Genomic DNA, 27,958 nt, shown 5'->3' on the forward strand with positions numbered 1-27,958 from the left:
CTGAATTTGGGTGTTTGATCCAATTCCTTTCTGCTTTCCTCAGAGATCGTTTTATGGATCGGAGATCACTGGTGTACCAGGGAGCAGGTGTTTTATTGGTGGTTATTCGAGTTGTTTTTGTCTGGGCAAGGCTGTTATAGAGGGATTGGATGTTAGAGTGCCACGTGGAGGCTGCTAGGTCGATGGAGTGGGGATGTTGGGTGCAGGTTTCATTCAGGATGTGAATGCCTGCAGCCATGGCTGGAGGGCTGACTGAGTTAGGGAGTTGGCGTAGTGTGGGAGGGTTAGGGTCTGTACGCGGGGCTAGGGTAGTTTCGAGTGGGAGTTGGAATTCAATGAGGTGGTGGTCTGTCCATGGGACAGGTGTGGTTGTGTAGATTGTTTGTTGGTGCTCTGCAGTTGGGTCTTTGAGGGTGAAGATTAAGTCTAAGATGTTGCCTGATGAGTGTGTAGGGGTAGTTATAGCTTGATGAAATCCCAGGTCGTTGAGGGAGGAGAGGAAGCTGTCTCTTTGTCCTGAGGTGTTGGGGTAGTCTGGGAAATTGAAATCTCCCAGGATGGTCACATGTTTGTGGGAGATGGACAGTTCGGTGATGAGTTCGAGGAGGGTCTCTAGGGTATCTGTTGGGGAGTTGGAGGCTCTGTAGTGGAGTATGAGGGCGATTTTGTGTTTGTGGCCTATGGTGAAGGCAAGAGCTTCTAGGGAGGGAATGTTGATAGAGTTTATCAATTTTGGTGTGATGGAGGTCTTGATGATGGTAGTCACTCCACCTCCTTTCCCAGAGGTACGTGAGCAGGTTAGGGCCTGGTAGCCTGGAGGACATAGTTTGCGTAGTGCTATCCCATCATTGTCTTGGAGCCAGGTTTCAGTGATCATGAGGGCGTCCCAAGTCTTGTCATGGATGAGGTCGTGTAGGAGGAAGGTCTTGTTGTTAACTGATCTTGCATTGATGAGTGCCAATTTGAGAGTATTGCTGGTGGGGGCTGGTGGGGAGGGTAGAATGGGGATGAGGTTGGCAGGGTTCCTGGTGTGGTTTTTTTTGTGCTGGGAGGTAAGATCACCGTATCTGCCTTGGCCTGTAATGATGGGGATGGTGAAGTATAGTGTCATAAGGTGTGTTGGGGATGTAGTTGGAATGGAGGCGGGGAAGAGGGTGGTTTGAAAAGTGGTGGGAAGGGGGGTGGGGAAGGGGGTGGCCTGGAGAGTTGGGGGCATGATAGGATGGGGGGATTGAGGAGCTGGGCTGGAAGAGTTTCGAGAGGGTCTCACTATCAGGTCCTGGGCAGTCCTACCGTTGCAGCTGGAGCCTAATGGAGGGTCAAGTATGACAGAGCTAAGATGGGAGCTTGGTGTCAAATTGTTGCTAGTGAGACAACTGGAGGAGAGAGAAGGAAAAAAAAACCCAGAAAACAAGCAAGCTGGGTTGGATGAAGACAGAGCACCAATTGCTGCTAGTGAGATAAGAGCAAAGATGGGTTAGACAATTACTTGCAGTTTAACAGCTTAATAGGTGTTAGTTTCATGTGAAACTTGGTTAGAAGTAGACAATAGTTTCTAGTGAGGGATCGTATAGCATCAGAGTTAAGTCTTTTTTTTTTTTTTTTCGTTGGTAGTGGAGCTGTTATGAAGCAGGAGATTCAAGTTTAGAGCCCTGCTAGGGATGTCAGGAGGCAGAGTTTGTCTCCCACACCGTCCCGATTCAGATCCCTGCAGTGAGGAGGTGTGCTGAGGCGTCGGGCAGCTCCTGTTGGTAGTGGAGCTGTTCTGAAGCAGGAGATTCAAGTTTAGAGCCCTGCTAGGGATGTCAGGAGGCAGAGTTCGTCTCCCACACCGTCCCGATTCAGATTCTTGCAGTGAGGAGGTGTGCTGAGGCATCGGGCAGCATAGAACTGTGTGTGCATTGGCTGAGACCGCTCAGATAGAGGCTTGGATATTAAATAAGATCGGTGACCGTGTGGATCCCGGTGATACCATGTGCTGCTGCAAACAGAACTGCTCAATGTCTGATGGACAGAATTTCAAGCAAGCAGATCCTGGGCCAAGTGAATGCAAGAATTTAATCAGAATTTATAAAGCACAAACGAGTGTGATTTATGCCAAAGGACACTCTCCTAACCTGATGCAGGGGAGGCAGTGTTACCACCCTCACACCCACAGACAGAGTTGGTTCAAAGAATAAAGACATCATTCCCTTCCAGAACCTCACCTTAACAACTAGTGAATCCCTTCCTATAGAAAACAAATCTAAAGTACTGAGTGTTATGCTTGATGCTAGAATAACCATGGAAGATCAAGTCTCACCCTTTTTAAAATGAGACAGTTAAGCACTATGCGATCCTCTTTAGATTCCTCCAGCTTCCAGATTATAGCACAAGCCATCCTGCTACCTCTTCTTGACTACTGCAACTCCTTATATGAAGGTATCCTTGTAAAACTCTTGGGAAAAAATTGCAACTCCTGCAAAACAGCATTGCAAAACTGATTTATAAAGAAAGAAAATAAAAATTGACAAGGTAACTCCATTGTGAAGGGAATTACCCTGGATACCTGTCCATAGTAGAATAGAATTCAAAATCATCTGCTTCCTCTACAAATCACTAACAGGACAATGTCCAGAGACAATCAGAAGTAGATAATATAATAATAACTTTATTCTTCTATACCGCCATAGTCGTGAGACTTCTAGGTGGTTCACACCGAAGAGAGCTGGACAATCAGCGAGTTACAATGTGTTGAAGTCTGGGATACAGTATATAGAAACCTACAAAAAGCATATAGAATCTTACAAAAGGTCCGGGATACAGCGTATAGAATCTTACAAGAGCATATAGAGTCTTACAAAAAGACAGAGAGATACCGCATATGGAATCTTATAAAAGGCAGTGAAAATACAGCAAACAGAGTCTTAAAAAGGCCTACTCCTTCAAACTCGGAATAAAATAAGAATTGTCAGGAAGCATATCTTATTTTCTGTGATAAAAAAAATAAAAAGTGAAATTCAAAAAACATCATCAACTATCCTTTGAATTCCAATGAGCGAAAATTTGGAATGAACTGCCAGTTTCAATTAGATGTTCACCAACTTACACCATATTTCAGGATAACACTAATGCATATCTATTCAAAAGATGGCTCTCCAATTAATCTCTTCCATCCCTAACTCTTATGATATCTTAACATCCTTTACCTACCTCATTTTATGTAATTCTCTCTGAATCTGAAAGGAATAGTGGATCGAGGGGAAGGGGCTACTGGGGATTGGGTTTGATAATTCAAAAAGTTGAGCTTGTTTGTGCTTAGTTGTGCTTCTCTGTTTGATGTTTTGGTTGTACTCAATAAAATATATTTGATCATAATAAAGGAATAGGGACCCGACATGGTCCGTGTTTCGACTAACACAGCTTCCTCAGATGTCCAATTAGTTCCTTTATGAGCTTATAATATTGTGCAGATGAACCAAAACTTGTGGTGAAGTGTGAATGCCTAGGAAAACTGCATGATGATATAGACCATAAAGGAACTAATTGTACCCCTGAGGAAGATGTGTTTGTCGAAACATGGTTCCTGTTCCTTTATTATAAAGGTGGACCACAATCAAACAATGTTTACTGATTGAAATAAAGACTTGTCATCAAGTACACCATCTCTGCAGTATCTTTTTTTAGTTTTGTTTATGAACAGTCCCTCGATATTCAGACCCAGCCAACAGCGATACAAGAAATTCAGTGCCAGCGCTGTATCCAGCGAAAGATAGACCAGCTTTTTAGGTGGCTCTATCTTGCCGCAAACTTAGCTGGCAAGCCACTGAATATTGGCAGTGACCAGTTATATCACATGGCATAGCCAATCACTGGCCAATCCAGTGAGCCAGATATTCAACAGGAGATAGCGCCTGTCTCTTTCTGAATATCACTATGTAGCCAACTATGTTCTACTTAGCTGGCCGGGAGCTCACGCCAGTTGGCTAAATAGTGTTGAATCTTGAGCCTACTGTTGCAAAGGTCTTGAAACAAATCAAAAATCCTCATTTGTTGTAAATAGGCATTACAATTTGCAAAGACCTGGATTGGCAAATAAGAATTTGAAAATCCCTAAAAATCAGTTTTCATTTATTCCTGTGTTTATGTATCCTGGACCCCTTATCCAATACATACTTTATTAATAAATCACACATGAGACTTTGCTGAGAGCAGTAATATGATATTTGAGCAAAAAGGTCTGTTATCACTCCTAGCTTTTCTATGTGATTTGTGATGCTTTACTCTGCAATAGCTGCTGCGGAAGCTACTTGCCGCAGATACATCAGATGTGAAGACAACAACAAAAAACATTATCGCTGAAGAACTAACAGTCAAGCCTGAAGAAACCCAAGAAAAGGCAAACTTGGAGAGTGATTCAAGTAAAAAGGATGGGGTGTGTGGGTAAGTGATATGCTTGCTTTCAATATTCTCAGAAGTGTCTTAACATAAAATTATTAAATTGTACATTGTTTCAAGTTTTTATTAATATTTGATGAATCGCTTATTCAGTTTGCTAAGCGATGTACAACTTCAAAAAACAGAGATGCGAAGACTAACAAAGAAAATTCAGACTTACAAATCTAAAACAGACATGAGTCGGGCGGGTAGGAGGGAAAAGTTACAATTCTTTGTTAAGAGGAAAAAACAACAAGGGGAAAAACGAAAGGGAGGGTAAAAAATTTTCGGGACCTAAAGCAACTGATTATAGGTCGAAAGAGGAAAGATTAAAAGCATTGTTAAAAATAAGTTTTTAGAAGTTTTTTAAATGAGGTAAGATCTTTTTCTTCTCTAATGTACATTGGTAGTGAGTTCCACAGTTGAGGGGCCATAACTGAGAACATATCTTGTCTTCTGGTGCCTATAATTTTTAAAGAAGGAACGGTTAGGAGGTTTTGAGATATCGAATGAAGAGACCGAGAGGTGTTATAAGGGATTAACATTCTGGTGATAAATTGAGGTTCATTAAAGATTAAGTATTTATAAGCTAAAAGTAATATTTTGAAGGTGATGCGGTGGCTGATAGGGAGCCAATGGGAGTCTATCATTAAGGGCGTGACATGATCGAATTTTTTGGCATAGATAAGTTTAACAGCCGTATTAATTGGAGCCTTCTTTTTTCTTTTTGTGTAATGTTATATAGAATCGAATTGCAATAATCAATTTTGGCTATGATCAGAGAATGAATTAATATTTTAATGGATTTTGGCTCGAAAAATTTAGAGATCAAACGAATCAATCGTAATTTGAAAAAGCAAGTTTTGACTATATTACTAATATGGTTGTGAAACAATAGTTTGTCATCAATGATAACACCAAGGACTTTTAAGGAACACACTAACTTTAAGGGAATAGCGTTAAGGACGAAAGGAGAATGCAAAATTATGTCCTTTTTCCAAGTAAAGAGGATCGATTTAGTTTTGTGAATGTTTAAAGCTAGTTTATTGGAGTTGAGCCAATTTTTTATGATTTCAAGTTTCTTGTTGATTGCCATAATTTCATCATTATTTTCTGGATTTACAGGATGAAGGAGCTGGATATCATCCGCATATGCAAATGGTGTAAAGCCTATTGATTGACATAAGCTAAGCAGTGGGGAGAGGAAAATGTTGAACAAAAGAGGTGACAGAATAGAGCCTTGGGGGATACCATAGGTTAACGAAAAGGCTTTGGAGTTTTCGTCATTAAATCTGACAATTGAAGAGCGATTAGAAAGAAATGAAACGAACCAGTTTAAGACATGATCGTCGATACCTAAGGATTCTAGTTGTTTGAGTAATAAGTCATGATTAATTGTATCGAAGGCCACGGACAGGTCTTGCGAGAAAAGAACCACTGATTTATGATGGTCTAGGTAGTAGTGGATATTATTTCTTAGTCCTAGCATTGAATATTCTGTATTGTGGAATTTCCGAAAGCCGGTCTGGTTCGGATGAAGGACATTTGTAGATTCAACAAAATCTGAAAGTTGCTCAAGTACAAGTCTTTCAGTTATTTTAGCAAGGAAAGGTATTGTAATAATAAATTTGACTAAGGTAAACAGGTTTGTGTCCCCCCCTCCTCCCCCCCAAAAAATAGAGTGCATAAAAAAGCAGTGTAAATATTTGCTCACATTTATATTGCTCATTGAAAGTATAGTTAAATAATAGCAAATTCAGATATTCGAAAACATAGAATTTGATGTGCTCATTCTTTTGAAATGCAGTGCTTCATAAAAGCTATATGGCAATTTCCTTTGGAGTTGTATGGGGACTATTCCTTCCTAGAATATTTACATCAAAAGTGGGCTGATTATCAACAACATAATGTGGAACATAGGACTGAACCAGTTGTTTATTGGGAGGCTGCAAAAGCTGTGTTAAAGGGCCATATAATAGCGTATCTTAGTACCAAGAAGAAACTGTGAGTTTGTGTGATTATGCGGTTAGAACAGAGGTTGGGGCAACTGCGGAGGGCCTGCGGTAGTTGGCCTAAGGAGGGATTACGGTCTAACCTTCTGGATACACAAGCAGAATTAGATGAACTGCTTCACCAGAGAGCCAAATAATCTGCTATGTATTATCAATATCAATTGTATCGTTTTGGTAGCAAATCTAGTGGTATGTTAGCCCCTATGGTTCGTCGTGAGCGGGGTTCGTGCTGTGTTTTGACTCTTCGGGATAGGAAGGGCAAATTGTTACATGATGATGGTAGGATCTCGAGGGAATTCCGTCATTCTTTTTGAGCTGTTGTATTCCAGGGGATCCCCTATGGGATTGGAAGCAGCGGTTTATTTGGATAGTATGGAATTGCTCATGATATCACAGCAAGCTTTACGAATGCTTAACAGGCCCATTGTCCAGGATGAAGTTGAATTTGAAATTCAAAAAAGCTAATTGGGTAAAGATCCAGGCCCTGATGGATATCATGCTGAATTTTATAAATTAATAGGAAATGGTATTTTGCCACTGCTAACAGAACTATTTAATCTTATTATAAATGAGCAGGTTATGCCGAATTCTCTACGTAGAGCTCAAGTGATTGTTTTGCACAAGCCGGGGAAGGATCCGACTCTCCCGGAGTCTTATAGAGCAATCTCATTTTCTGCTTTGAGACTAAGTTATTGGCATCTGTGTTGGCTAATCGTGTGGTACGAGTTCTGCTGGATTTATTAGCATCTCCACAGGTGGGCTTTGTGTAAGGTTGTAGGGCAGTGAAAAACATCCGAACCATATTGGCATCATTACAAGTAGCTGCAGGGACTCCTTCTTTGCTCATTAGTTTTGATGCAGAAAAGGCCTTTGACAAAGTGAGGTGGGAGTTTCTGTAAGCAGTACTGGAGAAATATGGTATAATAGGCTGTATGGGAGATGCCATTAGAGTGTTATATGATAGACCTCTTGCCCAAATATGGGTGAATGGACAGCTTACGGATTCCTTTGATATAAGGAGAGGGACTAGGCAGGGATGTCCTCTATCCCCATTGCTGTTTGTGCTTACATTGGATCCTCTCATTCATGGGATTCTTGGGAATCCAGAAATCACTGGGGTACGTCTGAGGTTGGAACACTTTAAAATTTTGGCCTTCGCTGATGACCTTTTGATATAGCTCACAAATCCGATCAAATTTTATTGGAAAGTATGTGTGAATATGTGGATTTCTTGGGGTTCACTTTGAATGCCTCTAAATCGGAAGCTATGGTACCATTATACATGCTTAAGGAGTTGTGACCGGGGTCTTTCCTTTACATTGGGCGGGGATGATTTTAGTTCAAACAATTTTTTATTGATGACAACCAAACAATGAATTCACAATGCCAATAGTAAATACACATATCCAACCAACAGCATATCATACACAAAACCAACCAGTATCATATCATATCATAGAGGCCAAGTCATCAAAATTTTGAATTTTACTAAAGGCCCCCCCCCAAAAAAAAATCTATCTCCCTCTCCCCAACATGAAACACCCCCAACAGTTACATTCCCAACCCCCCTCCCCTGTAAAGCCACACTCCCCTTCTCTGTAAAACCACACTCCAACATCCAGGAATTGGTTCCTTAGTCCCAGACATCACCGAACAATACATTCTAACCTACCCTCCATCAGCAGCCACCCCCAACCCTCCCCAGAGATGCAGCAGAGTGTAAGGCTCCTAACTAAAAGCCAAAGCTATACTATGGGCTCTGGGAGACAAAAAGTCTAAATATGTTCCTCAAATCTTCTGAAATCTTTTCCACCGCTTAAAGGTAGCATGTGCTCCTCGAATCTCATAAAGAAACAACTCATGAAACTTATTCCTCCACTCCCAATAAGAAGGGGGAGTGGGGGGAACCCAATGTTACATTATACAATGCCTGCCCACTAGGAGAGCCTTACGAGTAAAGACCCATTTGCCACTACTAAATTGGAGCAAAGATTGTTTCCTGTCCAAAAGAAATAACTGAGGCTGGACTCTCACAGGGTGGGAAAACAACTGAGTCAAAAATGAGCCACCTGTTTCCAAAATTTCCCAATCAACCCACACCCCCACAGAGCATGAAAAAAATTATTGTGCCCTACCTTACATTTCCCACAAATTGCAGTATGAATATGTCCTGCCCGAAATAACTGGGACTGGGTAAAATAAGCTCTATGTATCACCTGAAAGTGACATTCCTGCAATAGGGCCCCGGAAATCAAAGATGTCTCTTTTAAACTATCCTCTACCACCCAAGAGGCCAAACTCGCCCCCAGATCCCTCTCCCAGCAACTCCATAGATCCCTATAATCTCTAGGAGGCAGCAACGCACACAGTAGTCTACAAGATTCCAAAATTGTAACAATCTCACCCTGAAAAGCCTGAAAAAACTCCAACAATCGCCAACCAAGGGCCGACCTCAAGTTAATCAGATCTAATGGACCCAGATAATGTTGAAGTTGCAAATAAGCAAATGCATTTCCCTCCCTTGGGGAGACTCTTTGCCAAAATGTAGCATCACAGAGTCCTGATCCAAAAAATCTTCAGTAGCGCAAAACCCTCTGCCGCCCAATGAACAAAAATCCTATTATCCCTTCCTGGCAGAAACGCTCCATTCCCCAAAATAAGCAGCTGATCAGATTCCTCCAGATTCTATCCCAAATATTTCAACCACAGCTGCCAGCCTACTCTCTACAGGCCCAATAGAAGACTTGAACAACAAGCCAAAGATAATTGCCTATTAGAAACATGCAATATAAAATGAAGATTCCAGGGCAAGAAAAGAGCAGTCTCATGTTCACACCAGCCATAAATAAATGTGCCCTCCAACCAATCTGAAAGATGCCCAATGAGACACGCCAAATTATACAATCTTAAATCTGGTATGCACAACCCACCCTCCTTCCACCCTCCATAAAACCATACCGATCTCATTCTCACCTTCTTACCCTGCCAACTAAAAGCAAACACCATCCGTTGAAACTGCAAAAAATCTTTATACCTAAGAAACAGAGACAGCAACTGAAGAACATATAACCAGTGGGGAAAGAGAGTCATCTTAACCAACTGGATCTGCCCCAAAAGAGAAATAGGTAATAGAGCCCAAGTCTGCAACTACTGCCGTGTTAAAATTAACAACCGAGAGACATTGAGAGTATAAATATCTGGAATCATAGGTGACAAAAAGATCCCCAAATATTTAAATGAACCCTGAGCCCAACACAGAGGAAAGGCATCTCCCCACCATGCTGGATCTGTGGCTGCTGTAGCCAATGCCTCTGATTTCTGCCAATTCAAAGAATAGCCTGAAAAATTGCCATCAAAAGTTGTCCATCAAAACCCTAAGAGACCACACCGGATTGGTAATATGTTCAAGTAAATCATCTGCGAAAGCAGACACTTTAAACTCCTGGCGTCCCAGAACAATTCCCTTAATCTCAACATTCAAATGCAGCTCCCGGAGCAAAGGTGTCCAAAGTCAATATGAACAAAAGAGGTGACAGAGGGCAGCCCTGACGAGTACCCCTGCCAACCCCAAAAACTGAAGAAACGCACCCATTCACCAACAGTTGAGCCGTAGGCTGATCATACAGGGTCTTAATCGCAGTCAAAAACCAACCATCCAAACCATATTTATGCAACACTGCATACAAAAACTTCCATTTAACCCTATCAAACACCTTCTCTGCATCGAAACTAATCAGCAGAGAAGGCATTCAAGACTGCTGAACAGCCTCTAACGACGCCAATATCGCCCTTACATTCTTGACAGCATGACGTCCCTTCACAAAGCCCACCTATGACGGATGAAGAATGTCTGTCAAAACTCGAGAGAATCTTATTAGCAAGAATTTTTGCTAGCATTTTAGCCTCCTGTGTCAGCAGAGAAATGGGCCCATAGGACCCAGGCTCCAAAGGACTCTTGTTAGGCTTAAGCAACACAATAATTTGGGCCATGATCAAAGAAGATGACAAAGCACCCTGATAGATGGCCTCATTAAACATAAGAGTTAAGGTAGAAACAATCTCCCCTTGAAGAACCTTAAAAAATTCTGCCCTGAATCAATCAGAGCCCGAGGCCTTACCCAGCGCACTCTGCGAGATTGCCCAACCAACTTCATCTTCAGAGATTTCCTCATTCAAGCGCTGCAAAGCCTTTGACTTAAGAACCGGAAGATCCTATTCTCCAAATAGACAGAACCCTCCAAACCCTCCTCCTGTGGGCCAGCATAAAAATTTTCATAAGAATGAAAAATATCACAAATTTTGGCATCCCCACTAGTTTCCATACCATTCAAGTCTCGAAGCCATACCATCCTATCCTTCCAAGTACTGAACAACCTAGCCATAGCTCCACTTTCCTTGTTCCCATATTTATATAAATGATAATGATAATACAGGTTAGACTTCATAGCCTTTTGATGAATTAACTCTTATAAGGAAGTCTGGAGCTCCAAAAGACGAGCCTTATGGAAAGCCGTAGGTGAGGACCCATATAAGCGACGCGCTTGTCCAACCTGTTGTTCCAACCTCAAAATTGCCCTATCACGCATTTTCTTATGACTAGCATAACTAATAATGCTACTCCTGAGCACTGCTTTTGCTGCCTCCCAGAATAAAGTAGTTAGATCTATGAGCCTCATTATTAAGTGCATAGTCTTTCCATTGTGCTATAAGAAAGGCATAAAATTTAGAATCCTTGTATAAAGCTATAGGAAAACGCCAAATATAGGAAGCAGAAGGTACCACATCTATGGTCCACTCCACCCATATCATCGCATGATCAGAAATTTCATAAGGGCCAATAACCGCTCCCTGGGCCAATACCATCAATTCTCAAAACAGCAAGATATAATCAATGTAAGTCTGGGAAGAATGGGCCCTAGAGAGGTGAGTATAGTCCCGCTCCGCTGGATGCACGACCCTCCAGATATCCAACAAATCTAAAGTCTGAGCCAAATGAACCAATCCCTGTCCTCCCCAGGATTACCTGACCTAACACCCTGTGAAGTATCAACTACATGATCCCATACCATATTAAAGTTCCCTGCCACCACCAGCGACAGTGGACCCAGAGACAGAATCTTAGAAAGAAGTGTAGCATAAAAGGCTTTATCAAAAGAGTTTGGGGGCATAGACGTTGTACAATATCATAAGGCAATTGTGAATAGTAACGGATGCTATAAAATATTGATCCAAAGGATCATGTATGACTCGATGACAATGAAAATCTACATCTTTATGAAAAAGAATTGCAACTCTGGTTTTCTTTTTCACTGCAGCCCCCTCTAAAACCTGCCCCACTCACCATCTTTTAAGTTTACTATGCTCCACAGAATCTAAATGAGTCTCCTGTAGAAAAGAAATTGAAGCTTTACAACGCTTCAAAGCCCTGAGAATTTTAGATCATTTAATCAGGGAAGAAATTCCTCCCACATTCCAGGAGTTCAAGTGCCCCATTAACTAATACCGGCAGCATTCCTGCTAGACCAGAAAACTGCAAAGCAATTCCACTTAAGGGAAGGCCACCCCAGCCTATGACCAGCCCCCAAAACCACTCTACCTTGAAACATACTCCTCCTACCAAAATATAAAACCTCTCCACACCAAGCCCCTACACACTTTGCTGCACCCCCTTCCACTCCACCCCCTCCCCTACCCCCCAATCCAAACACTGAGTCACCCCACATCCCCTCCCCATTTCCCCCCAAATTGGAATATCCTGCAATATTCCAGATGGAGCCCATGGTCCCACTCCGTCCCCCACCCACCCATAACCTCTCAGAAACAACCCCGGTGCTATACACTGCAACAGTGTATAAACCAAAAATCCCCATTCAATAGCAACCTTGCAAAAAAAACAAACCCCCAACAATAAAAATAATGGTCAGTCTTGCAAAATATAATCCAATACAGTTCGGGAAATGGAAAACTTTCTCCCCATTTAGGTCCTCTGGGAATATTCATGTGTTATATTTGGGACAAATTCAAATCCAACTCAAGCCCCCATCCATAAACCCACAGAGGCGTACCCCGGCCAGGGCAAGGTCACCTCTCTACATAGGCCCTCCAAATACACTTAGCCAAACCTATAGGGCCACCCAAACCCATCCAGCAACCAATTACACCCAAACAAGTCAAGGAGAAGAAGTAGATGTCGTTAGAGATTTCACAAACTTCTTTGCTGTCTTCACCATGTCAAAGAATCGGGGCTGGCCTTCTATAATAATTCTCAGTCTCGCAGGATAGAAGAGGGCACAGGAAATTTTCCGAGCATGCAATTCCGAACACAAAGGCACAAACACCTTCCGTTGAGCAGCAACCAGAGTGGAATAATCTTTTTTTTTTTTTTTTAGTTCAATAATTTTATTGAATATTATAAGAAATATAAACAGAAAGCAGCTCAAACACATAGAATCATAATAAAAATCATGTATCAAATATTCGTATCTACAATCGTTTGAATAGAACTAGATTAATGAAAAGGATCCAGAGTATCTGGAACTGCTTAGAAAAGGAACAGAAAAAGACAGAGAAACAGGAGGGATAAGAGAAAGAGAGAAAGATAAAGGAAGAGAGAGAGAAAGAGAAATAGAGAGAGATAGAGAGAGAGAGAGAGAGGCAGAAGTGTCTATAGAGCAGAACGAACATATGAATCTAAGAATGACCAAGGTGATTTGTTTCGTGTCAAGTTTGTGGAGGATCGAGAAAACAATTTCTTCTCATATGCATAAGATTCAAATTTGTGGTACATACTTAAAGAGTTCCACCAGAAGGTGTAGTCTAGTAATGAGGATGATTTCCAGTTTTTCAGAATATGCATTAGAGCTGTCACAAACATGGTGTCAATGAGTTTAGGCGGGCAGTTTGATTGTGCAAAACATGGGTGTTGAGAACGAAGAATTATAATGTCCATGGAGATCACTTCTGAACATTTAGTAATAGATTTTATGGTATCCCAAATACGAAGCCAAAAGGAATGAACCATATTGCAGTGGAAAAGCATGTGATCGAGAGTTCCGGGTGCTTTCAGACAGTTCCAACAGGTAGAGTCTTGTTGTAGATTCGCTTTCCACATACGATATGGAGTCCATACTGCATTCCACATAACAAAGTACATTGATTGCGAAACTCTGGATGATAAAAGAGGACGATTTGTGGAAGACCAGAAGAGTTCCCAATCTATTTCAGAAAGCGTGGTTTTCAAAATAGAGTCCCAATGGCTCATAGATTGAGATGAAAAAGTGAAGAAGTGATCTCTTAGTATACCATAAAAAAGAGATATTGCCTTACCCTTCAGTAAAGCCAGAGTAGACCAATGACGAACAGTATGAATAGAGGTCATAAAGTCAGGGCATGTATGTATATTAGCTAATATTCCAGTAAGCATAAGCCATTGTGAACGTACAGAGGATGGGAGTGAGTATGTGGAACGGAAAATATCAAAGGGGACAAAAGAAGTAGAGGAGACCAATTGATGAACAAACCACACACCCGCCCGCTGCCACCTCTTCCATGAGAGGGATCTTCCGCTGATCTGAATTTTAGAGTTATTCCAAAGGGACATGAGTGGGCCTTCATCAGCGTGAATCTCAGCCGCTGCATCTAATAGGCGTAAAGCATGCTGCGTTGCACATAATAAAGAATACCTTCTCAAGTGTCTAGGTATTGACACTGTAAGAAAGCACGAAACGTGCAGTGGTGTACATAAAAAGCGTTCCATTTCAAACCATGCTGGTTGATCTTGAGGGTTCGAATCAACTATCCATTGAGCTCCATAGAGTGGAATAATCTTGAAAACACAAAATTTTACGATTCTGATATTCCAACACTCTGCCTTTTCGTAACACATGCAGCACTGCTTGCTTGTGGAGAAAGTTAAACACTCAAACAATCACCACTCTCGGACAGCCTGGCCATCTTTTCACGGGCCCAACCTATGTGCCTGTTCAGCTTTACCGGTCCCACGTTATCTACCGGCGGCAAAATTTGGTCAAACCATGCTTCCACCAGCTCCCAGAGTTCCATTTCACGGACCGACTCCAGGATGCCAATCAAACGCAAATTATTTTTTCGAGATCTGTTCTCTAGGTCGTCCAATTTCTGTTCCATAGCCTTAATCCGTTGTTGAAGGTTCTGCTGGGCCGACACAGTAGAATCCAAAGTAGTTTCCAGGTCCTCCGTTCGTGCCAAGTGTGCATCCATCTCCAGTCTCGAGTCCAAGAGCAAAGTCAATTTTATTTTGCATCTGCTGTAGTTTCTTATCTAAAGCATCCTCCACTCCCGCACGAACTTCTGCGACAATTTCTGAAGTCCAGACTGAACTGACCGAGAGGCTGGGTGGCGACACCTGCTCCATCATTTTTGCCTCTCCTCCATGTGGCCGCTCTTTCTCGCGCTTGGTGGTTTTAGACGCCATCGGGATGCTGAATGGAAAAGCACTCAGCAGCCAATACAGAACTGGGAAGCCGCAGCCCTAAACCGGCAAACAGAGCACGAGCAGCTGACAATCCACACACCGGGAAAAGCACAGGCCCAACAGCTGCAAGTTGCAAATGTGCACAGAAGCACTCCTGTCCCCACTGCAAAACCGCAGTCCCCACGTCGGCAAGAGCCCTGTCACCGAACTGAGAGTACTGCTGGGCACTGGAAAACAATAAAACAAAACCAAATCCCAAAGACAAATTGCAAAAGTCGGATTAACATGCCAGGGAAACGGAGGAGCCGAGCCGATCAGCCTCCACTCCTGCTCATAGCATCACATGACTCCTTGGATGGGGATGATTTTAATTATCTAGGTATTTGTTTACCAGTGGATCCAGGTAGACTTTATGATTGCAATGTTACTCGCCTTTTGGCAGATACTAAACGCCGATTAGAGATGTAGATAGGCGGATTCTTTGATGGAACATATTTTCTTCTATGTAGGGGAGGACAATAATGTAATTTCATTTGAAGAATTGTTGGCACATTCGGGAGTGAGGTCTACCGACACGTATGTGCAATTGATTCATTATATCAATAAGTTGAAAAGGGAAGTTATCCCAGGACAAGCAGGCAGGTATTCTCACTAGTGGGTGACTCATCCAACGGAGCCCTGATGCGGCCATCTCACAAGCATACTTGCTTGTAGAAACTTTAGAAGTTTCGAGTTGCCCACACCGCACATGCGCGAGTGCCTTCCCGCCCGATGCACTGGGCATGTCTCCTCAGTTCTTTCTCTTCCGCGGAGCTGAGAAGTTTGCACTTTGAAACTCTCTGCGCGAAGTTCCCTTTTGTGCCTTCTGTGCCCACGGGTTTGGGTTTTTTTTGTGCTCATTCCTGTTAGCTCACGTTGCGTTTTGTTATTTTTTTTAAAAAAAATTTTGTTCGATCGTTCGACTGGGCAGGTCGCGTGACCGTGGCCTCGCAGCTTCGACCTTGCGGCTGAGCTTTTTCGGCATATGTCCCGGCTTGTTACCGGTTTTTAAAAGTGTGTCAAGTGCCAGCGCGCGATTTCGTTGACAGACCCGCATCGACGCTGTCTACAGTGTCTCGGGCCTCAACACCTTCCGAAATCGTGCCGGCCTTGCTCCATGCTTACAGCACCTGCATTTAAACGTCGCTGTATTTTGTGGGAATCGCCGTTTAGCATGGAGGCATCCCCGGTGCTGCCCTCTTCACAGAGTGCCACGCCTTCGACTTCCGATTCCACATCTTCGGCCTCGAGTCTGCTCAAGCCTGCCTCGTTCGTGCCGGCTTCGACTCAGACGCCTGCTGCAGTGCCTTCCGCTGTCTCCTCCGGTCAGGTAGCACAGCCTCCCATTCCTCCAGTGGTGCTTAAGGTGCCCAAGGCCTCCAAGTCCAAGCCCCCTGGCGGCCGAGTGACCGATTTCTGTGCGGGAGGTCCCATTGCTGATGTGGATCCCTCCTTGCCGGCATCGTTTCACGCTCTGATGGAGAAGTGATTTGTCGAGCTCTTTACCAAAATTGGGTTGACGCTTCTCTCCCAGATCCAGCCTGGGCACGCGGAAGCCTCCCGCGAGGTCGAGCCGCCTCCGATGCCTCCTCGGCGCACACTCTCGCTGCTGAGAGCAGAGTCTCGGCGAGTGTCTGGTCTGGCTTCGGGGCATGTCTCGCAAGGAGCAGAGTCTTTGCCCATGCCACCTTTGGAACCGATACCCTCGATGCACGGCTAGCCTGGCCCGGACCCTTCCTCCACGATGCCGGGTCTCGAACCTTGGGGTGCGCCTCGGGGGGCATCATCTCAGCCTCTGATGCTTCGATCCATAGCCTCCAGTCCCATCTACTTGGTGGCTGCCTCGTCTGGGCGTCACTCGCCTCATCGCTCGAGGCCTGCTTCTTGACACAGCTCCGATCGTCGATCGAAGCACTCATCGAGGCATTCATTGAGACACGCCTCGCCTTGTCGGAAGCATCCTTTCAGGGAGTTTTCCCAGGAGTACTTGCCCCCTCCTCCTATGCCGGAACTCGAGGACTGCGGGGGTTCGTTCTCTCCGTGCCGGTCCTCAGCATCGGCGGACCAGGCCGCCTCATCTTCTTCGAGCTCACTTCGAGGACCGGCCCTGGCGGACCAGTTGTCCTTCTCGTCCTTCCTGAGGCAGATGGCGGTGGATCTGGATATCACCCTGGATTCGGGTTCCAAGTTCTCAAAGGAGTATCTGGAGACGATGCATCTTCCTCAACCTCCTGCCGAGTCTCTACGCCTGCCTCTGCATAAGCTCCTGGACCAGACTTTCATGAGATGCTTTGAGACCCCATACTCCATCCCGGCAGTCCCAGGGAAGTTGGATGCTCGATACCGCACGGTGCACCATAAGGGCTTCGACGGGGCCCAGCTCTCACACCAGTCCCTCTTGGTGGAATCCTCTCTGAAGCAGTCTCATCCCTCCCAGGTCTATGCTTCCACTCCTTCTGGCCGGGAGGGCAAAACCATGGACAGATTTGGCAGGCGCATCTACCAGAACTCGATGATGGCCTCTCGAGTCCTGAACTACAGCTTTCATTTTGCAACCTACTTTGAGTTTTTTCTATCCATTCTTCAAAAGTTTCTACCCTATCTGGACTCTCAGGCTCGCTTCGAGTACTCAGAGGTGCTGGCGTCTTTGTCCCAACTCTGCCTGCTTTTCTTACAACGCCTTTTAGCTCTCGGCCAGAGCGGCTGCTTGTTCGGTGGCCATGAGATGCTTGGTGTGGCTTCGCACCATTGATATGGACCCGAATCTCCAGGACAGGCTTGCGAATGTTCCCTGTGCGGGAGCGGACCTTTTCGACGAGTCCATCGAGGCAGCAACGGAGAAGCTATCCAAACATGAAAAATCTTTTTAGTCTATTCTCCGCCAGAAGCCCAAGCCTGCTTATCTCTCGTCCATCTCGTCCTCCTATGATTTACCAAAGGCGCTACCCGCCGAAGCAGGCCTCAGCCATTCGGCCGCCAGTGAAGAGGCAGCATCAGCAGAAGCCCCAACAAAAGCCTCAACCTTCTGCTGTCCCCAAGGCTCCCCAGCCTTTTTGACTGTCTCATAGGGAGCATAACTTCCATCGTTCTGCCCTCCCCGCTTTTGCCCATCGGAGGTTGTCTCCATCATTTTTACCATCGATGGACGACTATTACCACCGACCTCTGGGTCCTTTCCATCGTAAGAGAGGGATACTCTCTTCAGTTCTATTATGTTCCTCCGGAACATCCTCCAAGAGAGTATCCTTCCAACTTAACCCAGACCGCCCTTCTTCTTAAGGAAGCTCAGGCTTTGCTCCGGCTTCGTGCCGTCGAGACGGTCCCTGTGGACCAACAGAACAGGGGTTTTTACTCCCAGTACTTCCTTGTGCCGAAGAAGACGGGCGACCTGCGTCCTATTTTGGACCTCAGGGTGCTCAACAAGTTCCTGGTCAGGGAGAAGTTTCGCATGTTGACCCTGGCTTCTCTCTATCCCCTCCTCGAGCAGAAGGACTGGTTATGCTCCCTGGATCTCAAGGAAGCCTACACTCATATTCCCATCCATCCGGCCTCCCGTCAATACCTCAGATTTCGGGTGGGACACCTTCATCTTCAGTACAGAGTGCTTCCTTTCGGCCTTGCTTCGTCTCTCAGAGTCTTCACCAAATGCCTGGTTGTGGTGGCCGCAGCACTCAGGAACCATGGTCTGCAGGTGTTTCCCTACCTCGACGACTGGCTCATCAAGGATTCCACATCTCAGGGGGCCGTTCGGGCCACTAGAGGACATTCTGATTTCTACAGAGTCTGGGATTCGAGATCAACTTTCCCAAATCCCATCTTCAACCTTCGCAGACTCTCCCCTTCATCGGAGCTTTTCTGGATACTATTCAACTCAGAGCGTTCCTTCCTCCTCAGCACCTGGCGGCTCTTCTTCAGCTTTGTCACTCGGTCTCTTCTCGCCTGTCCATCTCGGCGAGACACATGATGGTGCTCCTGGGCCATATGGCCTCTACCGTTCACGTGACTCCTTTTACCAGACTTCACCTGCGGATTCCTCAGTGGACCCTAGCTTCTCAATGGTCGCAGATCTCCGACCCTCTGACTTGTCGCATTCAGGTCACTCCTGCTCTGCTGCAGTCGCTTCGCTGGTGGATGCTCTCTTCCAATCTTTCCAGAGGTTTGCTGTTTCACATGCCTACCCATCAGAAGGTCCTCACGACCGACTCCTCGACCTATGCTTGGGAGGCTCATCTGGACGGGCTCCGCACCCAGGGCTATTGGATGAGTGCGGATCGTCTGTGCCATATCAATCTCCTGGAACTCAGGGCGATTTTCAACGCTCTCACTGCTTTTCAGCATCTACTTCACGACATGGTGGTCCTCATTCGTACGGACAATCAGTTCGCCATGTATTATGTCAACAAGCAGGTAGGCACAGGATCGGCCTCCCTCTGCCAGGAAGCTCTGAAAGTTTGGGATTGGGCGATTCGCCACAACACCTTCCTCAAAGCTGTCTACATTCAGGGGGCGGACAATGCCTTGGCGGACAACTTGAGTCGTCTCCTACAGCCTCACGAGTGGACTCTCCATTCCACGCCCCTTCATCTAATCTTCTCTCTATGGGGGAAGCCTCAGATAGACCTCTTTGCAGCTCCCCACAACTTCAAACTGCCTCAGTTCTGCTCCAGGATCTACACTCCTCATCGTCTCGAGGCAGATGCTTTTCTTCTGGACTGGGGGAATCTTTTTCTGTATGCATTTCCTCTGTTTCCTCTCATTCAAAAGACTCTGGTCAAGCTCAAGTCCGACCGGGCCACGATGATTCTGATTGCTCCTCGGTGGCCCAGGCAACCTTGGTACTCCCTCCTTCTGCAACTCAGCTGCAGGGAGCCCTTCCTTCTGCCAGTGTTTCCATCTCTGCTTACGCAGCATCAGGGATCTCTGCTTCATCCCAACCTGCAGTCGCTACACCTGACAGCTTGGTTCCTCTCAGCGTAACTTCCCTTCAGTTTTCACCAGCTGTGCGGGATGTTTTGGAAGCTTCAAGGAAGCCTGCTACTAGACAATGCTATTCCCAGAAATGGACTAGATTCTCTACTTGGTGTTTTTCTCATCACAAGGAACCGCAACTTGCCTCCTTGTCCTCTGTTTTGGACTACCTTTTGCACCTGTCTCATTCTGGTCTCAAGTCTACATCGATACGAGTCCATCTTAGTGCAATTGCTGCTTTCCACCAGCCTCTTCAGGGGAAACCTCTTTCTGCACATCCTGTGGTTTCCAGATTCATGAAAGGACTTTTCCATGTCAAGTCCTCCCCTCGAACCGCCTCCAGTGGTTTGGGACCTCAATGTTGTTCTTTCTCAACTTATGAAGCCTCCATTTGAACCTCTTAACAAGGCTCCTCTGAAATTTCTCACTTGGAAAGTGGTGCTTCTCATTGGCCTCACTTCTGCCCGTCGAGTGAGCGAGTGAGTGAGTGAGCTTCAAGCATTGGTTGCGGATCCGCCCTTTATAGTGTTTCATCATGACAAGGTGGTCCTTCGCACTCATCCCAAATTCCTCCCCAAGGTGGTCTTGGAATTTTATCTGAATCAATCCATTGTTCTTCCTGTGTTTTTTCCGAAGCCGCATTCTCATCCTGGGGTATCAGCTCTTCACACTCTGGACTGTAAGCGTGCTTTGGCTTTCTACCTGGAACGCACCAAGCCTCACAGAACTGCTCCTCAATTTTTCATCTCCTTTGACCCGAACAAGTTGGGAGGCCCTATCTCTAAGCGCACCATCTCCACCTGGATGGCGGCTTGTATCTCTTTCTGCTATGCCCAGGCTGGATTGCCCCTTCACAGTAAAGTCACAGCCCATAAGGTCAGAGCAATGGCAGCCTCTGTAGCTTTCCTCAGATCGACTCCGATTGAGGAGATTTGTAAAGCTGCCACTTGGTCCTCGGTTCATACCTTCACCTCACACTATTGTCTGGATACCTTCTCCAGACGGGATGGACAGTTTGTCAAACAGTGTTACAAAATTTATTCTCCTAAGTTGCCAACTCTCCCACCATCCCATTGTGGTAAGCTTGGAGGTCACCCACTAGTGAGAATACCTGCCTGCTTGTCCTGGGATAAAGCAGTGTTACTTAGCGTAACAGTTGTTATCCAGGGACAGCAGGCAGCTATTCTCACGTCCCACCCACCTCCCCTGGGTTGGCTTCTCTGCTAGCTATCTGAACTGAGGAGACACGCCCGGTGCATCGGGCGGGAAGGCATTCGCGCATGCGCGGTGTGGGCAACTCGAAACTTCTAAAGTTTCTACAAGCAAGTATGCTTGTGAGATGTCCGCATCGGGGCTCCGTTGGATGACGTCACTCACTAGTGAGAATAGCTGCCTGCTGTCCCTGGATAACAACTGTTACGGTAAGTAATATTGCTTTTTGGCTTTGGGTGTGGGATACAGATTGGGAGTTATGTTTGAATAGCTGGATGAGGTTTTTACCTTTTGTTTCCTACTTTATAAGAACCCTTGATTCTATTTATCCACATAAGAACTATAGTGTGATAGCAGCTAAGTGGACTGAAGAATTGGGGGTGGAAATTGAGGAAACTGTCATAGAGAAGGCTCTTAGGTTAGGGATTTCTTCAATTTCTAGCACCTTTTATAGAGAGTCTTTTTAGATTGGTTATGAGAGCTTATGTTTCTCAAGTTCAGGCTTTTCACTTTTGGATTGTGTAGATTCAAGAATATGCCCAAAATGTCATCAAAGGGATAATAATTTGGATCATGCTTTATGGTTGTGTCCCCAAATTCAGAGTTTTTGGGGTGTTATTGGTAGTTTATTTTATTTTTTATTTTTTTTAGTTCTTTCCCAGATAGTGCCTACTTCTCCCCAGATGGTGTTGTTTCTTTAATGGGAAGGGACTTTTAGGAAAGGAGTTAGGTGGTTGTTTTGCAAAGCATTTATTGTAGGTCAGAAATGTATTTTGCAATATTGTTTGGAGGAAAGTCCACCCTCTTTTAGCAATGGAGGGCAGCATTTCATGCTGTTATGACTATGGAACCTAGGGCTTCATCCCCATCCTATAAGCAACATTTTGGATGATCTGGGAACCCTATATCCAGCAGTTATCGGCCACAGCATGTAAGTTTTGTTTTGAATTCATTACATTTGTAATAGGAAGTGGAGCACATTTTCTTAATAACATTTGGGTATAAAATGGGTGGAAGGGAGGGGGGAATGGAGAGATGGGGGATGGGAGTGATGGGGGAAGGGTTGGGAGGGTGGGAATGTGGGGTAGATGGTAGGAGGGTATGTAGGCCATATAACTAGTTGGGTAGTTAATGTTAAATTTAGAATTTGTGGAGTTGGGGTTATAAAAGTATAGGCATTTGTTTAATGATATTAATTTTATTTTAAATCTCATTTCTTATGTTCAAGTTATTATTGTCTTATTGTTAATTTTAACAAACAGATGGAAACATGAAAAGAAAGCATGCTGATAAATTTATTTTAGTATACTGTATTATTGTAATTTTCTCTGATTATTGATATATGATTCTTTCTGATATATTTTTTATAAGATTTATTATATATATGTATGGTTTTGTTTTATTTATGATAATTCAATAAAAATCATTGAACAATAAAAGTTATATGGCTGAAACAGAACAGGAAATCATAGAAATCTTGCTAGATTTTAATTTGTTACAATATGGACTTCAGAGTTAAATTTTAACCATTAACCACCGATATAAATTTATGTATTTATTTTAAAAATTTATATTCTGCTCTATCAATATTTCTAGGTGGATTCCAACAAACACATAATTTATTACAAACAAATATATTAAAACAACAATTTCCTAATAAGCTTCAAAACACTTAATGAAAAAAAATATATATTTTGAGTCAACCTTGGTATACCTCCCTTTCGATGTTTTCATAAGACCCAGAGTCTCCAGATGGTCTAAGTTGAGGGTCTACAACAACTTCTAAGCTCTACAATCCCTTTCTCTCTGTTCTGGTCCAATGCTTTCTTGAATTTGGATACCACTCTAGTCTGTACTGCCTCCACTGAGAGATTGTTCTATGCAGCCATCACCTTTATCCCATAACCACTTACTGTATTTTTCGCTCCATAAGACACACCTGACCATAAGTTGCACCCTACATTTAGAGAAGGAAAACAAGAAAAAAAAACATTCTTAACCAAATTCTCCCTGCCAGGCTGTGCACCCTGTCCCCCACTCCCTGCCAGACTCCTCTGGTGGTCTAGTGGTAGATCAGGGTAAGCCGGGACAGAGCACAGGTCAGGCAGACTTAGTAGCAGGCAGGCAGCCCCCCCCTAAACAGGGCCCCCACACTGAGACAGGGAGGCAGGCAGGCAGTGCCCCCCCTTTACCTCAATTCCTCCTGTGGTCCAGTGCTGTTGGGCAGGAGCTTTCAGCCTCCTGCCCTTTCCTCCAACTGACTCCCGCGGCGCAGGACAAAGCAGGAAGCAAAACACTCACACCTGCTGTGTCAGACTCAAAGCGGTGCAGAAGGCATGTGCGAGCGTTTTGCTTCTTGCCTTGTCCTGCACCGCGGGAGTCAGCCGGATGAAGGGCCCTGAAGAGAGATGTTGCTTCTTCGCCGCCTCTTTCTCAGTCCCGATGTCGACGTGAGTCCTCGTGTTTCAAGCAGGGCAGTGGCAGTATTTAACCTCTGCACTATCAGAGGTCTTTCTCCCTTTTCTACAGTGCCGCTGGAGCTGAAAACTTTTTTTTTTGTCTGCTGTGGCGGTTTTATGCTGCCTTCCCTTGCCGGTGCTGAAATCAGGGAGCTGAAGAGACATTCTTCAGCTCCCTGATTTCGGCACCATGACAGGGGGGGCACGGCACTATGGGTAAGCTTGTAGACAGTGGTGTCTACATAGAGGTTGTCAGCCAGAGGAAAGGGCAGGAGGCTGAAAGCTCCTGCACTACAGCGCTGGACCGCCGAAGGAATTAAGGTGTGGGAGTGGTGGGTATTCGCTCTATAAGACGCACCCTTGTTCACAACCAATAATTTTGGGGAAAAAAGTGCGTCATATACAGCGAAAAATACAGTACTTAGAACTTTCTTTTAACTGAAAGAAGCTGCACATTTATAAATTGGAGATATTTAAATATGTCATACTTAACTACTTTGATTTTTCTTCCAAAATATACATATTTAAATCTGAATTTGTCCTCATGTGAATACCGTTGACCCTTTTAATAGATTGTTGCCCTCTAGGCTAACTTCATCTGATTTCTCTCCAGTGCTGGCTCATCCACCAGGTAGTACAATGTAGGAGGATAGCATTGGCACTTGGTCTCCAGGTTCCTTTTCCTTGTTCTTCTGCTACTACTTAATTCTACAAGATAGCACTACCATAGAAGCATAGAAATATGATGGCAGATAAAGGCCAAATGGCCTATCTAGTCTGCCCATCTGCAGTAACCATTATCTCTTTCTCTCTCCCCTGGAAGGTTTTTTCCCCTATGACAGACTCCGGAAGAGCGTTCCAGTTTTCTACCACTCTCTGGATGAAAAAGAACTTCCTTATGTTCTTACGGAATCTATCCCCTTTCAATTTTAGAGAGTGCCCTCTCGTTCTCCCCACCTTGGAGAGAGTGAACAACCTGTCCTTATCTACTAAGTCTATTCCCTTCAGTACCTTGAATGTTTCGATCATGTCCCCTCTCAATCTCCTCTGCTCTAGGGAGAAGAGGCCCAGTTTCTCTCATCTTTCTCTGTACGGCAAGTCCTCCAGCCCCTTAATCATCTTAGTCGCTCTTCTCTGGACCTTTTTGAGTATTACCGTGTCCTTCTTCATGTACGGTGACCAGTGCTGGATGCAGTATTCCAGGTGAGGGTGCACCATGGCCCGGTACAGCGGCATGATAACCTTCTCCGATCTGTTCACGATCCCCCTTCTTTATCATTCCTAGCATTCTGTTTGCCCTTTTCGCCGCCGCCGCACATTCCATGGACAGCTTCATCGATCAGAACTCCCAAGTCTCTTTCCTGGGAGGTCTCTGCAAGTACTGCCCCAGACATCCTGTATTCGTGCATGAGATTTTTGTTACCGACATTCATCACTTTACACTTATCCACGTTGAACCTCATCTGACATATTGATGCCCATTCCTCGAGCCTGATTATGTCACATTGCAGATCTTCGCAATCCCCCTGAGTCTTCACTGCTCTGAATAACTTTGTATTGTCCGCAAATTTAATCATCTCACACGTCGTACCTATGTCCAGATGTTTATAAAGATGTTGAAGAGCACAGGTCCAAGCACCGAGTCCTGCAGCATCCTACTGGTGATGCTTTTCCAGTCCGAGTATTGTCCATTTACCCCCACTCTCAGTTTCCTGTGCTCCAGCCAGTTTTTAATCAACGTGAGTATTTCACCCTCGATTCCATGGCTCATAATTTTCTGAAGTAGTCGTTCATGCGGAACCTTGTCAAACGTCTTCTGAAAATCCAGATATAAAATGTCGACCGGGTCACCCTTGTCTATCTGCTTGTTTACTCCCTCTAAGAACATAAGAAGTTGCCTCCACCGGGTCAGACCAGAGGTCCATCGCGCTCAGCGGTCCACACCCGCGGCGGCCCATCAGGTCCATGACCTGTCAAGTGGTTCCTGCCTCATCCTAAAAAACTATCACTACTTCTATCCGTATCCTTCAATCACTTTTATCCTTCAGGAATTTATCCATACCTTCTTTGAATCCCTGTAGTGTCTTCTGCCCTATCACAACCTCCGGTAGTGCGTTCCATGTGTCCACCACTCTCTGGGTGAAGAAGAACTTCCTGGCATTGACCTGTCCCCTTTCAGTTTCTCCGAGTGCCCCCTTGTACTTGTTGTTCCCCACAGTCTGAAGAATCTGTCCCTGTCTACCTTATCTATGCCTTTCAGGATCTTGAAAGTTTGTGCAGCAAGTTTGTCAAACAAGATCTACCTTTGCTGAAAGCTTGCTTTGGCCCTCATCAGACCGTGTCCGTCAAGGTGATCAATGATGAGGTTCTTTATCAGCGCCTCTACCATTTTTCCCGGTACCGATGTCAGACTCACCGGTCTGTAGTTTCCCGGGTCTCCCCTCGAACCTTTTTTGAAGATCGGCGTAACATTCGCCACCTTCCAATCCTCTGGAATCTTTCCTGATTTGATCGACAGATTGGCTATTAGCTGAAGCAGTTCAGCTAAAGTCCCTTTCAGTTCCTTGATGACCCTCAGATGGATACCATCCGGTCCTGGGGATTTATCGCTCTTAAGCCTTATCAATCTGCCTGCATACCTCTTCTAGACTGACTGTTAACCCTATCAGTTTCCCATTTTCGCTTCCAGCATATAACCTGATGGGTTCCAGTATGCTGTGTATATTCTCTTCAGTAAATACAGACGCAAAAAATGTGTTCAGTCTGTTGGCGATTGCTGTGTCCTCCTTTAGCGCTCCCTTTATTCATTGGTCATCCAGCAGTCCCACCGCTTCCTTCGCAGGTCATTTCCCTTTAATATATCGAAAGAACGGCTTGAAGATTTTCGCCTCTTGGCTATTTTTTCCATGTAGCCTCTTTTGGCCCCTTTTACTGCCTTATGGCACCTGCGTTGATGTTGTTTGTGCTTATTCCAGTTTTTGTCAATTTTTGACCTTTTCCATTCTTTAAACGAAGGTTTTTTTTCTCTGATCGCTTCCTTTACCTTTACAGTGAGTCACGCCACTTCTTTGTTCTTTTTTGATCCCTTGTTGATATGCAGTATATAAAGATTTTGTGCCTTGGTGACCGTATCCTTTAAAAGGGACCAAGCTAGCTCTACCGTTTTTATAGTGTTCATCCTCTTCTTAATCTTCTTCCCCACCATGCATCTCATCCCTTCGTAATTCCCTTTATGGAAGTTCAGTTCCATGGCCTTGGTGCTAGACTGATGCTTCGCCCCTGCATCCAGGTCGAAGCGAATCATATTGTGATTACTGTTTCCCAGCGTCCCTTCTACTTCTATATTTTGTGCCAGTCCTCGCAGTCCATTTAGAATTAAGTCCAAAGTTGCATTTCCTCTCATATTTTCCTTGACAAGTTCTTGGAAGCAATTGCCTACAACATCCAAGAACCCTGGTCTCTCTAGTGCAGCTGGAGGTGCCTAGGTTCCAATCTATCCCCGGATAGTTGAAGTTGCCCATGATAACTACGTTGCCTCCCTTGCAGTTGCATTTAATCTTGTCAGTCATTTCTCCATCAATTTCCTCGGACTGCCCTGGGAGTCGGTAGTAGATGCCGAACTTCGTTTCCGGTGGATATTGTATACTTGGACATTCAACAAGGTTCCACATGTAAGACTTCTCAGGAAATTACAAGGCCATGGAATAGAGGGAGATATACTAAGATGGATAGGCCAATGGCTAGAGAACAGAAAACAGAGTGTGGGCATAAATGGGAAGTTCTCAGAATGGGAAAAAGTGACTAGCGGTGTACCCCAGGGCTCAGTACTTGGACCCATCTTATTTAATATTTTCATAAATGACCTGGAAGAAGGAACACCCAGTGAAATCAAGTTTGCAGACGACACAAAGCTGTGCCGGGCAATCAAATCGCAGAAAGACAGTGAGGAACTCCAGAGCGACTTGAATCAATTGGAGAAGTGGGCAGATAAATGGCAGATGAATTTTAATGTGGAAAAATGCAAAGTGATGCATTTAGGCAGAAAAAAATAAAGATCACTAGTATAGTATGTCAGGTGTAACTCTGGGAAAGACCGAACAGGAAAAGGACCTGGGTGTACTGATAGATAGGACCCTGAAACCGTCGGTGCAATGTGCGGCAGCAGCGAAGAAAGCAAATAGAATGCTAGGCATGATAAAGAAGGGAATTACGAGTAGATCAGAGAAAGTTATAATACCGCTCTACAGAGCCATGGTCAGACCGCCCCTGGAATACTGCGTCCAGCATTGGTCTCCATACCTAAAGAAGGATATAAAACTGCTAGAGAGGATGCAGAGACGAGCAACGAAACTAGTGAAAGGTATGGAGAACCTGGACTACGAGGAACGACTTAAGAGACT

The 27,958-nt window shown here is 44.7% G+C and overlaps 1 protein-coding gene across 3 annotated transcripts in view; it reads left to right on the plus strand.

The window, feature by feature from the left end:
• The window catches only part of NSUN2 (NOP2/Sun RNA methyltransferase 2), a 922,747-nt gene that overhangs the window by 630,761 nt on the left and 264,028 nt on the right, over positions 1–27,958 (plus strand). For all 3 annotated transcript variants that reach the window (XM_033929740.1, XM_033929738.1, XM_033929739.1), the window contains exon 13: positions 4,274–4,422. In XM_033929740.1, coding sequence (XP_033785631.1) covers positions 4,274–4,422 — 149 coding nt within the window. The remainder of the gene's footprint in view (positions 1–4,273; positions 4,423–27,958) is intronic.

Source organism: Geotrypetes seraphini, chromosome 2 (assembly GCF_902459505.1).
Source record: "Geotrypetes seraphini chromosome 2, aGeoSer1.1, whole genome shotgun sequence".
Lineage (NCBI taxonomy): Eukaryota > Metazoa > Chordata > Amphibia > Gymnophiona > Dermophiidae > Geotrypetes > Geotrypetes seraphini.